Genomic DNA, 16,559 nt, shown 5'->3' with positions numbered 1-16,559 from the left:
GGCTAGGCCACTCAAGGATATTCAGAGACTTGTCCCAAAGCCACTCCCGCATTGTCTTGGCCGTGTGCTTAGTGTCGTTGTCCTGTTGGAAGGTGAACCTTCGCCCTAGTCTGAGGTCCTGAGCACTCTGGAGCAGGGTTTCATAAAGGATCTCTCTGTACTTTGCTCCGTTCATCTTTGCCTCGATCCTGACTAGTCTCCCTGCCACTGAAAAACATCTCCAAAGCATGATGCTGCCACCACCATCTTTCACTGTAGGGGTGGTGCCAGGTTTCCTCCAGATGTGACGCTTGGCATTCAGGCCAAAGAGTTCAATCTTGGTTTCATCAGACCAGAGAATCTTGTTTCTCATGGTCTGAGTATTTAGGTGTCTTTTGGCAAACTCCAAGCGGGCTGTCATGTGCCTTTTACTGAGGAGTTGCTTCTGTCTGGCCATCCTACCAGAAAGGCCTGATTGGTGGAGTGCTGCAGAGATGGTTGTCCTTCTGGAAGTTTCTCCCATCTCCACAGAGGAACTCTAGAGCTCTGTCAAAGTGACCATTGGGTTCTTGGTCACCTCCATGACCAAGGCCCTTCTTCCCTGATTGTTCAGATTTGGCCAGGCGGCCAGCTCTAGGAAGAGTCTTGGTGGTTCCAAACTTCTTCCATTTAAGAATGACTGAGGCATCTGTGTTCTTGGGGACCTTCAATGCTGCAGAATTTATTTGGTAGCCTTTCCCAGATCTGTGTCTCGACATAATCCTATCTCAGAGCTCTACGGACAATTCATTTGACCTCAAGGCTTGGTTTTTGCTCTGACATGCACTGTCAACTGTGGGACCTTATATAGACAGATGTGTGCCTTTCCAAATCATGTCCAATCAATTGAATTTACCACAGATGGACTCCAATCAAGTTTTGTAGAAACATCTGAAGGATGGCCAATGGAAACAGGATGCATCTGAGCTCAATTTTGAGTTTCATAGCAAAGGGTCTGAATACTTATGTAAATAAGGTATTTCTGTTTTTTGTTTTTTTATAAATTTGCTAAAAATGTATAAAAAACGATTTTATTTTTGTTATTGTGGGGTATTGTGTGTAAATTGCTTAGTGTTTTATTTAATACATTTTAGAATAAGGCTGTAACATAACAAAATGTGTAAAAAGTCAAGGCGTCTGAATACTTTCCGAAGGCACTGTATTGTCATAACAAAATTCCTTCTGGTGGATACTTTGTAAAAAATACAACAACAATATGTTTATTCAAAAAGTCAAGAAAGATGTAAGTACATTTAGTCCAAAAAAGCATACTTTATTCATAACAAATATCACAATGAAGTTAATTATTCATATTGATCATCAACAGTTACACAGAAGTTTTACATTTGTTTCAAGTTTTATTGTCATATGCACAAGTACAGTGAAATGCTTACTTGCTAGCTCTTTCCCAACAATGCAGTATTCAATATCAAAATGTATAAAGTAGATTTGTTATTTTTAAATGCACAGGAAATAAGAATAACACGAGAAAGTAATCTATATTCATTTAGTAATTGCAGATGGACCATGGGTTAGGGTGGGCATCCATTGCCTAGCTGTTTAAATGTCTCAGTGCCTGGAGTCTTTGGTTGTTCAAAGGTCTCAGAGCTAGGGGATAGAAGCCTGTTGGTCCGAGACCCAATGCTCCGGTACCACTTGCAGGAGAACAGTTCACGGCTGGGGTGGCTGGAATCTTTGGACATTTTTCGGGCCTTCCTCAGACACAGCCTGGTATGTACTGTATGTCCTGGATGGCCTTATATGCAAGATCAGGGTTCAGGATATCAGCTCCTGAAATACACCAAATAATCTGAGAACCATAGTACATATGCAAGTTACACCACTTCATCACATCATTGCATCATTGCAGATTGATCTTCTTTTGACAATTATAGCATTCTTTCATGGCGTTCACCATTATTCTCAATGAATCTGATATACATGTTCTTGCATAACCCCTTCTGTACTCGTGCCAACACCTTCCCTATTTTCTTGGCAACAGAAATGTGTACATGGGGGTTTGACTTGTGTAATGCTGAAAACCTCCAGTAAATTGGACACTTTAATGTTTCCTGCAATTAGGCCTAACCATAAGAACTTTTTGAAATACCTACCACTTCTCTCCGAATGGTCCTTCTCCCATTCATCACAAGTCAATGTAACCACACCATTATTTGGAGTGGTATGCCTGAACCCTCCAAAATTTGCCTCATCTGACAAAACACATTTCTGTGTATCCTCGCTTATTTCGACGTCTCCAGTTACATGCTGCTCATTTGATTCAGTTTTCATAGAGCTTACTATTTCCTCAGCTGATTAACCTCTACCACAACTTTCTGTCTCTAAGTGGTAGTATTCATTCCCAATATCTTGGGTGTCTGAGAATAGTTTTTGCTTCATAAGTAAGCCAAAATGTATTCCGCATACAGTGATTCACATTGTGGCCAATGGAATGGGTGGACTCAAAGGCCAGCAACACTCTTTATTAATCCAGTAAGACTCCGTATTATTCAGTGCCCCATGAAATGACACCATATATACATTCTACAAAGCCTACTGAGTATTGCCTACAATACGTGTACTGCGCCACCTAGAATAATTTATGCTCTATAAACCAATATGTATTTCAGTGTTTTACATTTGGGGCATTTATTTGACATTAAAACATGTTTTAAACCTCAAATGTAATGCAAATGTTACTTAAATGAATCATTGTTACTGTTTAGACAAATATTTTTCATATATAATAAATAAATATAGGTTATTCAACAAGTTTCAACTATTACGTAGGGACTTTTATTTAGACCCGGAAGTACTTCTTTAGTGTTGGCGACGAGACGCGGATTTTTATGGCCACTTTCCTCGTGGATTAAGCCACACTCGTTGAAAAAGACCTAACTCTCAGTCTACTGAAACATGTATAAACTAAAGTCGTTTCGTGTATTTTTAAATGAGCGTTTAACGGTGGCTGCTGTGGAGATTTTCGGGGCAGCTGAGAAAACGGTAGTGGAGTACCAGGAGGAGAATGATCGTCTACGGAGACTGCTGCGGATTACACCGGAGATAAAACTATATAGAATAGGTTAGTATACGGTAGAGCTACTGGCTAGCTATAGTTCTACTCAATTGATAAAACTGTTTAGGCAAACGGTGATCACCACTTCATCAATTTTTAAAGAAGTTATCTACTGTAACTTTTACCATACATTATTACATTGTTTTGTCACGAAAAGCTGATTTTAAATAACGTACAGTTGCATTCAGGCATGTTTATGAAACGTTCTGCAACAGAATTGGCGTAATGACACCCGAGTTGAACTGTGATTATAGTGGCCCTGAGGGCGATTGTGTATGGTGTGTTGCACGAGTTTTGAGATTTCAAATGGTCACACCCATATTGATCAGTCCACACCTTGCCGCCCCATGGAAGCAAACATACCTCAAAGGTTGTTAAAGAATGGTGCTCACCGTTTTGGGGAAACGTGTTGCTCAGTACAAACGTAGTCCAGGTGCGACAAATCTAGGGCCTTTAGGACCTGTCTGGTTGACTGAGATATCTAGGGCCTTTAGGACCTGTCTGGTTGACTGAGATGTCAAGAAGGCAGAGCAGCGCACTATCATGGACAGACCTCTTCCCATTTTCGCAACCATTGAGTCTATGTTTTGAGTAGCTTGCTATCTAGGGTTACACCCAGGAGTTTAGTCTCCTCAAGTTGCTCAATCGCCATATTATTCAATAGTAGATCTAAATGAGGTTGAGCGAGTGATTTGTCCAATTTGTGATTTGTTCGAGGCCACTTTGCTGTATAGGTCATAGAGCGCTATAATTCACATGTATAATTGTTCTATTTAATTCTGTGGTATATAGCTTAAACCTCTTCTCACCCTCTCCTTCCCTCCAGACCTGCAGCTCTCTCTTGCTGTCTCTGAAGAGGAGGTTCCCTCTGAGCAGCAGCACTGTGAGCAGGAGTGGAGCCCCAGTCAGGGGCAGCAGGATCCAGAGCACACACAGATTAAAGAGGAACAGGAGGAACTCCGGACCAGTCAGGAGGAAGAGCAGCTTAAAGGGCTCTTTGATACGAAAGATTCCATATTCACTCCTCCTTATGTGAAAAGTGAACTTGATCAGGAGGAACCACTTCACAAAGCCATACTAGCTGAATACCCAACTCTCAGTCGACTGAAAATTTCTAAACTAGAGTCGTTTCGTGTGTTTTTAAATGAGCGTTTAAAGGCATCTGCTGCTGTGGAGATTTTCAGAGCATTTGAGAAAATGATTGCGGAGTACCTGGAGGAGAATGATCGTCTACGGAGACTGCTGCGAATCACACCGGAGATAAAACTATGTAGAATAGGTAAGTATATATACCTACTAATATCTAACTACAGTTCTACTTAATTGATAAACTGTTTAGGCTTTCAGTGATCACCATTTCAAAAATGTTAAATACCCACACCAGTAGAAATCCACTTTTTCAATCTGAAAGACGATCGCCAAAGCTTACCCATGATGTTATGCAACGATTTAAGTCAATAAGTCATCGTTTGAGTCAAGGTATGATATACAGTGCCTTCAGAAAGTATTCGCACCCCTTTACTTTTTCCACGCTGTTGTGTTACAGCCTGAATTATAAATGGATTAAATTGAGATTGTCACTGGCCTTGACACAATACCCCATAATGTCAAAGTGGATTTATGTATAGACATTTTTACAAATTAATAAAAAATGAATAGCTGAAATGTCTTGAGTCAATAAGTATTCAACCCCTTATGGCAAGCCTAAATAAAACAAATCCCACACTGAACAAGTCACATAAGTTGCATGGACTCTCTTTGTGCAATAATATTTTTTAACATGATTTTCGATCCACTACCTCATCTCTGTACCCCACACATACAATTAACTGTAAGGTCCCTCAGTCGAGCAGTGAATTTCAGACACTGATTCCACTACAATGACCAAGGAAGTTTTCCAATGCCTCGCAAAGAAGAGCACCTATTGGTAGATGGGTAAAAAAAACACACATTGAATATCCCTTTGAGCATGGTGAAGTTATTAATTACATTTTGGATGTTGTATTAATACACCCAGTCACTGCAAAGATACAGGTGTCCTTCATAACTCAGTTGCCATAGAGGAAGGAAACCGCTCAGGTATTTCGCCATGAGGCCAATGGTGACTTTAAACAGTTAGAGTTGAATGGCTGTGATAGGAGAACTGAGGATGTATCAACAACATTGTAGGTACTATACAATACTAGCCTAAATGAGAGCGAAAAGAAGGAAACCTGTACAGAATAAAAAATATTCCAAAACGTGGATCCTGTTTGCAATAAGGCACTAAAGTAAAACTGCAAAAAATGGAGCAAAGAAATGACCTTTGTCCTAAATAAAAAGCATTATGTTTAGGGAAAACACAACACATCACTGAGTACCACTCTTCATATTTTCAAGCATGATGGTGGCTGCATCATGTTATGGGTATGCTTGTCATCGGCAAGGACTAGGGAGCTAAGCCTGGCAAAATCCTAGAGGAAAACCTGGTTGTCTGCTTTCCAACAGACACTTGGGGACAAATTCACCTTTCAGCAGGACAATAACCTAAAACACAATGTCAAATATACACTGGTTGCTTACCAAGATGACATTGAATGTTCCTGAGTGGCCTAGTTTTGACTTAAATCGGCTTGAAAACCTATGGCAAGACCTGAAAATGGTTGTATGTCAGTGATCACCAATCAATTTGACAGAGCTTGAAGAATTTTTCAAAGAATAATGGGCTATCCAGGTGTGCAAAACTTTGAGACTTACTCAGAAAGACTCACCACTGTAATCGTTGCCAAAGGTGATTCTAACATATATTGACTCTGGTTGTCGTGAATACTTATTAAATGAGATTTCTGTATCTCATTTGCAAAAATGTCAACTTGTTTTCACTTTGTCATTATGGGGTATTGTGTGTGTTTAGAGGTGAAGAAAATAAATACATTGAATCAATTTTCAATTCCGGCTGTAACACAACAAAATGTGGAATAAGTCAACGGGTAGGAATACTTTCTGAAGGCACTGTACTAGGGTTTAAAGTCACATCCGAACTACCCTCTTTGTGCAAATCCATGTGAATGCAGTGTCTTTTCCTATGATATGATGTAAAACATTTCAGCCTACTTTTCGTTTCAGGACTGGGTTTTTCGATTTTAGTCATTTAGCAGACGCTCTTATCCAGAGTGACTTACAGTTACAGCATGCGTCTTAAGATGACTAGGTGGGACAACCACATATCACAGGTATAGTAAGTAAGGGGGGAGTCCACATCCAAGCTGAGATATCTGCCAGGCATGCAGAGATGCGTTTCACCACCTGGGTGTCAGAAGGGGGAAGGAGAAAAGTAGTTGAGTGTCCTTTGCATAGCAATGATAGGAGAGACCATGTGAGGATATGACGGAGCTGAGTGGCTTGGTGTATAGAGAGAAGAGGAGAGGGTGAAGAGCCTGAGACGCCCAGCGTGGAGAGGAGGATCTGATGGTTCACGGTGTCGAAGGCAGTGGATAGATCTAGGAGGTTGAGAACAGAGGAGAGAAAGTCAGCTTTGGCAGTGCGGAGAGCCTCTGACACAGAGAAGAGCGGTCTCGGTTGAGTGACCTGTCTTGAAGCCTGACTTGTTATGGTCAAGAAGATTGTTATGAAAGAGAACTAGAGTTGATCAGAGACATCACGCTCAAGTGTTTTGGAAAAGAAAGGAGGGATACAGGTCTCTAGTTTTTGACGTCAGATGAGTCAAGTTTTGGTTTCTTGAGGGGAGGGACTCAGGCGATTTGAAGTCAGAGGGGTGGTCAGTGGTCAGGAATGAGGGAATTGAGGAATGGGAGTAGGTCTCCAGAGATGGGGCATCAGGGTCGAGTGGGCAGGTTGTCGGGCTGTCAGACCGCACTACTTGCAGGATTTTATTTGGAGAGGGAGGTGAGAAAGAGGTCAATGCATAGTGTAGTTCTGTGTGAGTGGGACCAGTGGACTCAATAGGCTGAGTGAATGACGAGCGGATGTCGTCAACCTTCTTTTCAGCAGGATATGTTTTTGCACCTCCAAAAAAATCATCATCGATTGGATAAATTTTCAATTATTTTTTTAGCTGGTCTGTATTAAAAATAAATATGTGATTCATTTTATGAATGGTATAATTGTGTTATATGCTCCCCAAGATGAATGTTTTTGACCACTCAAGTTTTGCTTCACTACACGTTCTACAGCTTTCAAGGAACTTAGTTACATGTCATTTGCAGCATGCAGGCTACAATGACTTTGCTCATGATCATATCATCATTTCCCCTGTGAGAACCATGAGCACAGGTTGACTTGGATTTGCTGTGCCGAAGCCTGCCAGTAGCCTACCTACCAAAGGTTGCACCGTGTCCATTACAATGTAGAAAAACGGCTTCTTTCAATAGTTATCGATATTTTTATATATACAGTACCAGTCAAAAGTTTGGATACACTTACTCATTCAAGAGTTTTTCTTTATTTTACTATTTTTTTACATTGTAGAATAAGTGAAGACATCAAAACTATGAAATAACACACATGGAATCATGTAGTCACCAAAAGTGTTAAACAAATCAAAATATATTTAATATTTTAGATTCTTCAAAGTAGCCACTCTTTGCCTTGATGACAGCTTTGCACACACTTGGCATTATCTCAACCAGCTTCATGAGGTAGTCACCTGGAATGCATTTCAATTAACAGCTGTGCCTTGTTAAAAGTTACTTTGTGGAATTTCTTTCCTTCTTAATGCGTTTGAGCCAATCAGTTGTGTTGTAACAAGGTAGGGGGGTATACAGAGGGTAGCCCCATTTGGTAAAAGACCAAGTCCATATTATGGCAAGAACAGGTCAAATAAGCAAAGAGAAATGACAGTCCATCATTATCTTTTAAGACATGAAGGTCAGTCAAAACTGCAGTCACAAAAACCATCAAGTGCTATGATGAAACTGGCTCTCATGAGGACTGCCACATCAAAGGAAGACCCAGAGTTACCTCTGCTGCAGAGGATAAGTTCATTAGAGTTACCAGCCCCAGAAATTGCAGCCCAAATAAATGCTTCGGCGTTCAAGTAACACACATCTCAACATCAACTGTTCAGAGGAGAGTACTTGAATCAGGCCTTCACGGTTGAATTGCTCCAAAGAAACCACTATTAAAGGACACCAATAATACAAATAGACTTGCTTGAGCCAAGTAACACCAGCAATGAACATTAGACCGATGGAAATCTGTCCTTTTGAGATTTTTGACTCCAACCGCCGAGTCTTTGTAAGACGGAGAGTAGGTGAACGGATGATCTCCGCATGTGTGGTTCCCACCGTGAAGCATGGAGGAGGAGGTATGATTGAGCTTTGCTGGTGACACTGTCTGTGATTTATTTAGAATTCAAGGCACTTAACCAGCATGGCTACCACAGCATTCTGCAGCGTTACGCCATCCCATCTGGTTTGCGCTTAGTGGGACTATCATTTGTTTTTCAACATGACAATGACCCAAAACACACCTCCAGGCTGTGTAAGGGCTATTTGACCAAGAAGGAGAGTGATGGAGTGCTACATCAGATGACCTGGCCTCCACAATCAACTAACCTCATCCAAATTGAGATGGTTTGGGATGAGTTGGACTGTAGAGTGAAGGAAAAGCAGCCAACGAGTGCTCAGCATATGTGGGAACTTCTTCAAGACTGTTGGAAAAGTATTCCAGGTGAAGCTGGTTGAGAATGCCAAGAGTGTACAAAGCTGTCATCAAGGCAAAGTGTGGCTACTTTTGAAGAATCTCCAACATAAAATATATTTTGATTGTTTAACACTTTTTTGGTGACTACATGATTTCATATGTTATTTCATAGTTTTGTTGTCTTCACTATTATTCTACAATGTAGAAAATAGTAAAAAAAAATAAAGAAAAACCCTTGAATGAGTAGGTGTCCAAACTTTTAACTGGTTCTATATATACACTACCGTTCAAAAGTTTGGGGTCACTTAGAAATGTCCTTGTTTTTGAAAGATAAGCAAAAAAATAAAAATTGGTCCATTTAAAATAACATCAAATTGATCAGAAATACAGTGTAGACATTGTTAATGTTGTAAATGACTATTGTAGCTGGAAATGGCAGATTTTTTATGGAATATCTACATAGTCGTACATAGGCCCATTATCAGCAACCATCACTCCTGTGTTCCAATGGCACGTTGCGTTAGCTAATCCAAGTTGATAATTTTTAAAAGGCTAATTGATCATTAGAAAACCCATTTGCAATTATGTTAGCACATGTGAAAACTGTTGTTCTGATTTAAAGAAGCAATAAAACTGGCCTTCTTTAGACTAGTTGAGTATCTGGAGAATCAGCATTTGTGGGTTCGATTACAGGCTCAAAATCGCCAGAAACAAATAACTTTCTTCTGAAACTTGTCAGTCTATTCTTGTTCTGAGAAATGAAGGCTATTCCATGCGATAAATTGCCAAGAAACTGAAGATCTGGTACAACGCTGTGTACTACTCCCTTCACAGAACAGCGCAAACTGGCTCTAACCAGAATAGAAAGAGGAGTGGGAGGCCCCGGTGCACAACTGAGCAAGAGGACAAGTACATTTGAGTGTCTAGTTTGAGAAACAGAAGCCTCACAAGTCCTCAACTGGCAGCTTCATTAAATAGTACCCGCATAACACCAGTCTCAACGTCAACAGTGAAGAGGCGACTCCGGGATGCTGGCCCTTTTGTTGATGTTTATCAACTCTGCGTGGAAATTCCCAACCACAATTTGTGAATATGTATAACTACCCATCCTTCTCTCTAGGACAGGAAATTACGTTGAAATAGTGCCTACAACTTCCTCTGGGCAGGTCTTTTTAAGAAGTTATTTTTTAACTTTCACCGTGAATAGATAAAAGTAGCACGAACGTGCCAGTACTTTCTCTTGTTTGGACATCAGTGTCACACATTTTTTCTTTTGACGAATGTTGCATAATATTCTATTAGAACTTCCTCTGGCGATTCTCCGGATAGTTGGTCCTTATGATGCCGTCCAGACTCAAATGCTACATTGGAGCCAAAAAGGTCCCTTTTGACTAGCTGAGGATGGTGATTTGGTCAAGTGTGAAACGCTCTATCTAGAAACAATTGATTGTGTGTACAACAGCGCATTGCCAATATACAGCAACTTCGCCAAGCTATTGAAGAGGGGGACAACATTCCACAGACCACAATAAACAGCCTGGCCAGCTGTATGCAAAGGAAATGTTTCACGCTGCATGAGGCTAATGGTGGTCACACCAAATACTTACTGATTTTCTGATCCACGCCCCTACTTTTGAAAAATAGCGTATCTGTGACCAACAGATGCATATCTCTATTCCCAGTCATGTGAAATCCATAGATTAGGGCCTAATTTATTTATTTCAATTGACTGATTTCTTAGAAATTAAAAGTTGTTGCATATTGCGTTTTATATTTTTGTTTGGTATAGATAACTTCTGCTCTTCCTCTCCTTTCCTCCAGACTCCCTGAAGCTCTCTCTTGCTGTCTCTGAAGATGAGGTTCCCCCTGAGCAGCAGCGCTGTGAGCAGCAGTGGATCCCCAGTCTGCAGCAGGAGGACCCAGAGCCCACACAGATTAAAAAGGAACAGGAGGAATTGGGGACCAATCAGGAGAAAGAGCAGCTCTTTGATGCCGAAGACTCCATATTCCCTCTTTCCTGTGTGAAAAGTGAATGTGATCAGGAGGATCCACTTCAGTGCTTGACTCTTCCCCAAACCCAGACTGTGGAAAACAGAGAGAGTGACACTAAATCAGTGGATCTCACACCTTTTGTAACTGTGACTCACATAAAGGATTTCAAAATTCCCTGTGACCCTCCAGATGATCAAAACAATGCCTCCAGCCACAGCTCAGCCGGAAACAGCGACCCAGTAGGACTTGACAGCAGCCCACAATTGCATCCTTGCCCACTATTGGATCCAAACCTGTCAATGGGGGAACATTATTCCAAACTTAGCAACATGTCTAGAAAAACTCACCGCTGCCGTGACTGTGGTAAAAAGTTTGCTCTGAAACCTGACTTGCAGAATCATTTGACTCTCGCCAAGAAGAGACTCAGCGAATGTCAGTTTTGCAAAAAACGCTTCAACTCCACTTGTGAACTGAAGACCCATGTCCGACTCTGTCAAGGTGGCAAACCCTGCACCTGCCCTGTTTGTGGCAAGACCTTCAAAGAAACAAAATTTCTGTCCAGGCACATGAGGATTCACACTGGAGAGAAACCATTTAGCTGTGTTGACTGCGGTAAAAGCATCACTCTCAAGCAACTCACAAATGTGGAAATTCTGGAGATTTTTGTCAATTCTGACAATGAGTCTGAGTATGAAACGGAGGAATCAGATTCTGACAGTGACTGTAAGGAGCTGCCGCCAAACCTCATGGGCATTGAGAACCCTGAATCTGAGGACCCCTTGACCACCGACAAAGTCCCAGGTCCCTCTGAAGATGCTGGTGGTGATGGAGGCACACCAACAGTGGGTGAAGTACTGGAGGTCTGCGGTAGCTGGAAGGCCACCAGCCATTTCACCCCTCCTGGCCTTGCTGTTGGCTTTGATGAGTCCCAGTCTGGAGTAAAAAGCCCCTTTTCATCTCCCTCTGCAGCAGAGTGCTTCAAGCTGTTTCTGACAGAGAAGCTGATGGGAGACATAGTGGAGGAGACTAATCGCTATGCCTTGGAGCTGCTGGAGAGGAGAGAGCCAGGAGTGAGGGGGAAGCTTGCTAAATGGGTGACAACCACAATCAGTGAAATGTATACCTTCCTAGTGACAGTCCTTCTCATGGGAATAGTGAAGAAGAACTCTCTAAGGGAATACTGGAGCACGGACCCTATGTTTGCAACTCCATTCTTTGCCACTCTCTTTTCCCAAGATCGCTTCCTAGTCCTGCTGCGATGCCTGCATTTCGTCAACAATGCTACTGCCAACCTAAATGACCCCTTACACAAAATAAGAAATGTTCTTACCAGCCTGACATCAGCATTCGGTCAGGTCTTTATGCCATACAAGGACTTATGCATTGACGAGTACTTGATGTTATGGAAGGGTAGGCTGGCATTCCGTCAATACATTCCCTCCAAAAGGCACAGGTTTGGGGTGAAGTTCTTTTTTTTGTGCGACGTGAAGACAGGATTTGTCCAGGACATTATAGTTTACACAGGGTCCACCACTGACGTCCAACATTATGAAGGGCTTGGGGTGTCCGGGTCCGTGGTGATGACCATGCTGGCTCCTCATCTCGGGAGGGGTCACACTTTGTATGTGGACAATTGGTACAGCAGTCCCACACTCTTCCAGCATCTGTTCTCCAACAGCACAGGGGCCTGTGGCACAGTCCAATCAAACAGGAAGGGGATGCCGTCATTTGGAAGCAGGAAGATGCAGAGGGGAGAGGTGGAGTTCAAGGAGAACGGTCAACAGCTGGCAGTAAAGTGGCATGACAAACGAGACGTACATGTTCTTTCCACTGTCCATACAGCAACCATGTCACCCACAGGGAAGGTTGACCACCTGACAGGTGAGCGGAAGATCAAACCAGACTGTGTGCTTGACTATAACCGCAAAATGGGGGCAGTGAATAAGGCAGACATGATAAACCGCTTTGTGGCATGCGCCTGGAAAACCACCAAGTGGTATAAGAAGATATTTTTCCATCTGATCGACACTGCTGTCCTCAATGGCCACATAGTTCACCGCCAGCTATCAGGTGAGACAATTAATGAACAAGGTTTTTTGAAATTTTACATACAGTTCACATACAAATCACATTGTTCCATTATGCAATTATATTGACAATATCTCTCACCTACCCACTCCTTCATTCTCCCTCTTTATCGCCCCCATAGGTGAGGTGATTACCTACCAAAAGTACAGAGAGAACCTCATGAGAGAGCTGCTGGAGGAGCACCACACCCCTCGGCGTCCACCCACTGGGGGCCGTCCTGCTGCGGACAATCCCTTACGCCTCAATGCACGGCATTTTCCCTCAAAAGTCCCTCAAACTGCTGCACAAGGTAGTCGCACACGGAGGCACTGCAAAGTCTGCCTTTCCAGCACCAGGAGAAGGAAGCAGAGGAAGTTGACAAAGTACATGTGTGTACCTTGCGACATACCCCTGTGTGTTGCGCCGTGCTTTGGGGAGTACCATACGCTCAAGCACTATTGAGCACATCTGCAGAAATTACTGACTGACTGAATTGAAAGGTGACCTGCCATGATACAATGACTTTAGGGGTGGGGATGCAGTTTTTGTTCAACCGCTACGTGAATATTGAAATATGGGCTAGGCATGTTTGTAATGAAATGACAGTTGTCATTGTCTTTTCTTTAAAAAAACTCCTCCAGTAAAACTGTAAAGAAGTGTACGTTCAAAGAGTATGTTGTTAGAATACAAAAGCTGGCCTCAATCTTCGGAAACAGATGTCAGCAACTCCAGTTCCAGTTATGATGTTGGCAAATTACGTTCAATATTGTTTGTTTCTGAAAGTAAAGAATATAGATGAGTGATTAGTAATTACAATAGAATATCAGGAATTAGCAATAAAACAACATTACAATGAAGTAACATTACACTGCTATAAGAATATTAAGTTGCATTTACAACATGACATGTATAAATGCACCAGTAACTGAATAGCTCCACAAGGGGGCAGGGCAGAGCTATGTTTAACAGGCTAAATAAATACACAGGCTTGATCATGAGGGCAGCTTCAAAAGGATACAACACAAGCTTATACTTCTCTGACATGATTAGCAGTTTTTTACAGAACTAATGGAAGAATGTACATAAGCACAATTCAGTATAACACCATAAAGGTTATGCAATTAGTACCTCGCATGTCTGCAGTTATAAAGGAATAGACAGAATACATATTGCTCCATACATGCATATCTTGTGCTACAGTTGAAATTAGTTAAAACGATAATACAGAAACTATTATGCTAAGGTAAATAACGCACACGTGTACAAAGTAATTATTATTAAAGAAAACAACATCGAAGGCAATGCGGGTGCCAGCGGCAAAACCTGCCAGGGGGAAAACGTTTGGGCAGGTTTTGTTCTGACTGGAGATGCACAAATGTCTGCATTCTTGACCTTGGCAAACCCTGGGGGACTGCTTGGGCTCTCATCCAAGAGAGAAGTTGTCTGGCTCATTTAAACTTTAGCATAGCATGTCTCAAATGTAAATTTCCCGCGACAGTGAAATGGGCTAGCAACTTCTGTGTAATAATGAGGCGGAATGCACCTAATTTCAGAGTGACATTTGAAGATAATTTGAAATTGACAAATTGAAACAGCCTATAGATCATTAGCACGCAGTGTGCTGTGCTTTGAAGGCAGCAGGGGTTAACTGTCCTGTTGTGTAACAATCACATTTTGGTACAGAGAGCGCATTCTGACATCACAAGCATAAAAACAGACATTTGGAACTCCGGTGTGAAAAGGTAAAACATTTATACTTTCCAGAAAATCTATCCTTCTGTCTAAGAGTATTTTTCATCCATTTTGACCCTATGGTACTCATTCATGATATTGTTTGAAATTGAACCTTTTGGGAAGTAATTATATACAGTGGAGTCGTAAGTGCAAACTGTTTAATGAGATATTCCAGAGGCTTGAAAACGATCTCATTTTTTTTTTTAACCTCCCGTTTTGGACTTGACGTGTCAATGTATGGCTCATACATGCATAATAAACAATCTACCTGACATTTAGTGCTTGTACCTGTCATGTAGTGAATGTGTGCGCTCTGAAGTCACAGGGCTGCATGGGTTTACCATTAGTTATCTTAATAACAGCGAAAATACACTGAACAAAAATAGAAAAGTAACATGTAAAGTGTTGGTCCCGTGTTCATGAGCTGAAATAAAAGATCCCAGAAATGTTACATTCACACAAAAAACGTATTTCTCTAAAATCTCAAATATAAAATATATTTTGATTTGTTTAACCCTTTTCTGTTTACTACATGATTCCATATGTGTTATTTCATAGTTTTGATGTCTTCACTATTATTTTACAATGTAGAAAATAGTACAAATAAAGAAAAACCCTGGAATTAGTAGGTGTGTCCAATCAGTTCCACATACATGTCAGTACATATACACAACAACTAGGTCACATGGGGAGAGACATTGTGCCATGAGGTGTTGCTTTATTTGTTTTTTGAAACCAGGTTTTCTGTTCACTAGCACTATATAAGATGGAAGGGAGTTCTGTGCCCTCATGGCTCTGTATAATAGTGTATGTTTCCTTGAATTTGTCCGTGACCTAGGGACTGTGAAAAGACCCCTGGTGGCAGGTCTGGTGGGGTAAGTGTGTGTAAGTTTACAATGCAAACAATTTGACGCAGTCAGTTTTTCCTCAACTCTCAGCTAAGAGAGACTGGCATGCATAGTATTAATATTAGCCCCCTGATTACAATGAAGAGCAAGACGTGTCGCTCTGTTCTGGGCCAGCTGCAGCTTAACTAGGTCTTTCTTTGCAGCACTTGACCATATGAGTGGACAATAATCAAGATAAGATAAAACTAGAGCCGGCAGGACTTGTGGAGTGTGGTGTCAAAAAAAGCATATCTTTATTACAGACAGACCTCTGCCCATCTTTACAACCACTGAATCTATATGTTTTTACCATGACAGTTGTGGTGGCATATTTCTGCTTTACCAAATGAGGAGAGGTACAAACTACACACCATTCAGAGTTACACTTAAACTACATCTTTAATAATAATAATAAGCTTTAGCATTTGACTTTCAACAATTCACTATTTCTAATGGACCGTTGGCTACAGAAAAATACAAAGATCTTTTATAGCCAAGATACACCCCTCTCAACTTACATGACGAATCAAAGATCTTAGGAACTGTTCACAAAGAAATACTTTTTCTTAAGAAAGGAGTATCCCTTAGCCAGATAACATTCACTATTAATTATCGTTGAGTTTGGTCCCTCAGACGAGGTTCTAATCTCGTTCCTGGTACTTCATAGTACAAAAACACCAACTCATCCAATGGCATATATCAATTGTCAACTCTAGATACACCCATCTCAAGTAAAACCCCCTCTTGACCCCACTCCTGGACAAGCTCACTGAGGGGAGTGAGCCTCTAGGTCATACACTATCCCAGGATAAGTGTAAGATCAGAGAGGACATACAATGTTTCCAGACACTGCCATACACCTCCCCCCAATGGGAAAAGGAGGGAGTGACTGGCGCACAGACATTGTGGAGACAAGTAATTGGTTTCCCATTAATCACGCCATCCCTTCAAATGGTTTAAGAATAGGTAAAGACACATTCACATATGAAGACAATGTTCCATTCTGTCCTCTTCCCTTTCTGATATTCTGCATAGCACCAGGGACATGTGAAAGACAAGCCTGACCTCTCCCCTCTCTGGGCCCCAAGTGACTGAGCCCTAGCTGAGGGAAAAGTGCAACTGCCAACACTATAGTCCAAAAG

The 16,559-nt window shown here is 41.5% G+C and overlaps 1 protein-coding gene across 1 annotated transcript; it reads left to right on the top strand.

Annotated features, from left to right (window-relative positions):
• Positions 1–2,859: 2,859 nt before the first annotated feature.
• Positions 2,860–14,804, top strand: LOC120023720. Its single transcript, XM_038967788.1, has 4 exons — positions 2,860–3,100; positions 3,921–4,373; positions 10,559–12,799; positions 12,939–14,804. Exons 1-4 carry the CDS (start codon positions 2,935–2,937, stop codon positions 13,256–13,258), a joined length of 3,180 nt encoding a protein of 1,059 aa, XP_038823716.1. The 5' UTR covers positions 2,860–2,934; the 3' UTR covers positions 13,259–14,804.
• The last annotated feature ends 1,755 nt before the right edge of the window (positions 14,805–16,559 follow it).

Source organism: Salvelinus namaycush, chromosome 28, assembly GCF_016432855.1.
Source record: "Salvelinus namaycush isolate Seneca chromosome 28, SaNama_1.0, whole genome shotgun sequence".
In the NCBI taxonomy this organism is placed as follows: domain Eukaryota; kingdom Metazoa; phylum Chordata; class Actinopteri; order Salmoniformes; family Salmonidae; genus Salvelinus; species Salvelinus namaycush.
Note: the sequence above shows the minus strand (reverse complement) of the source record. Positions and strands in the feature narration are given on the sequence as shown.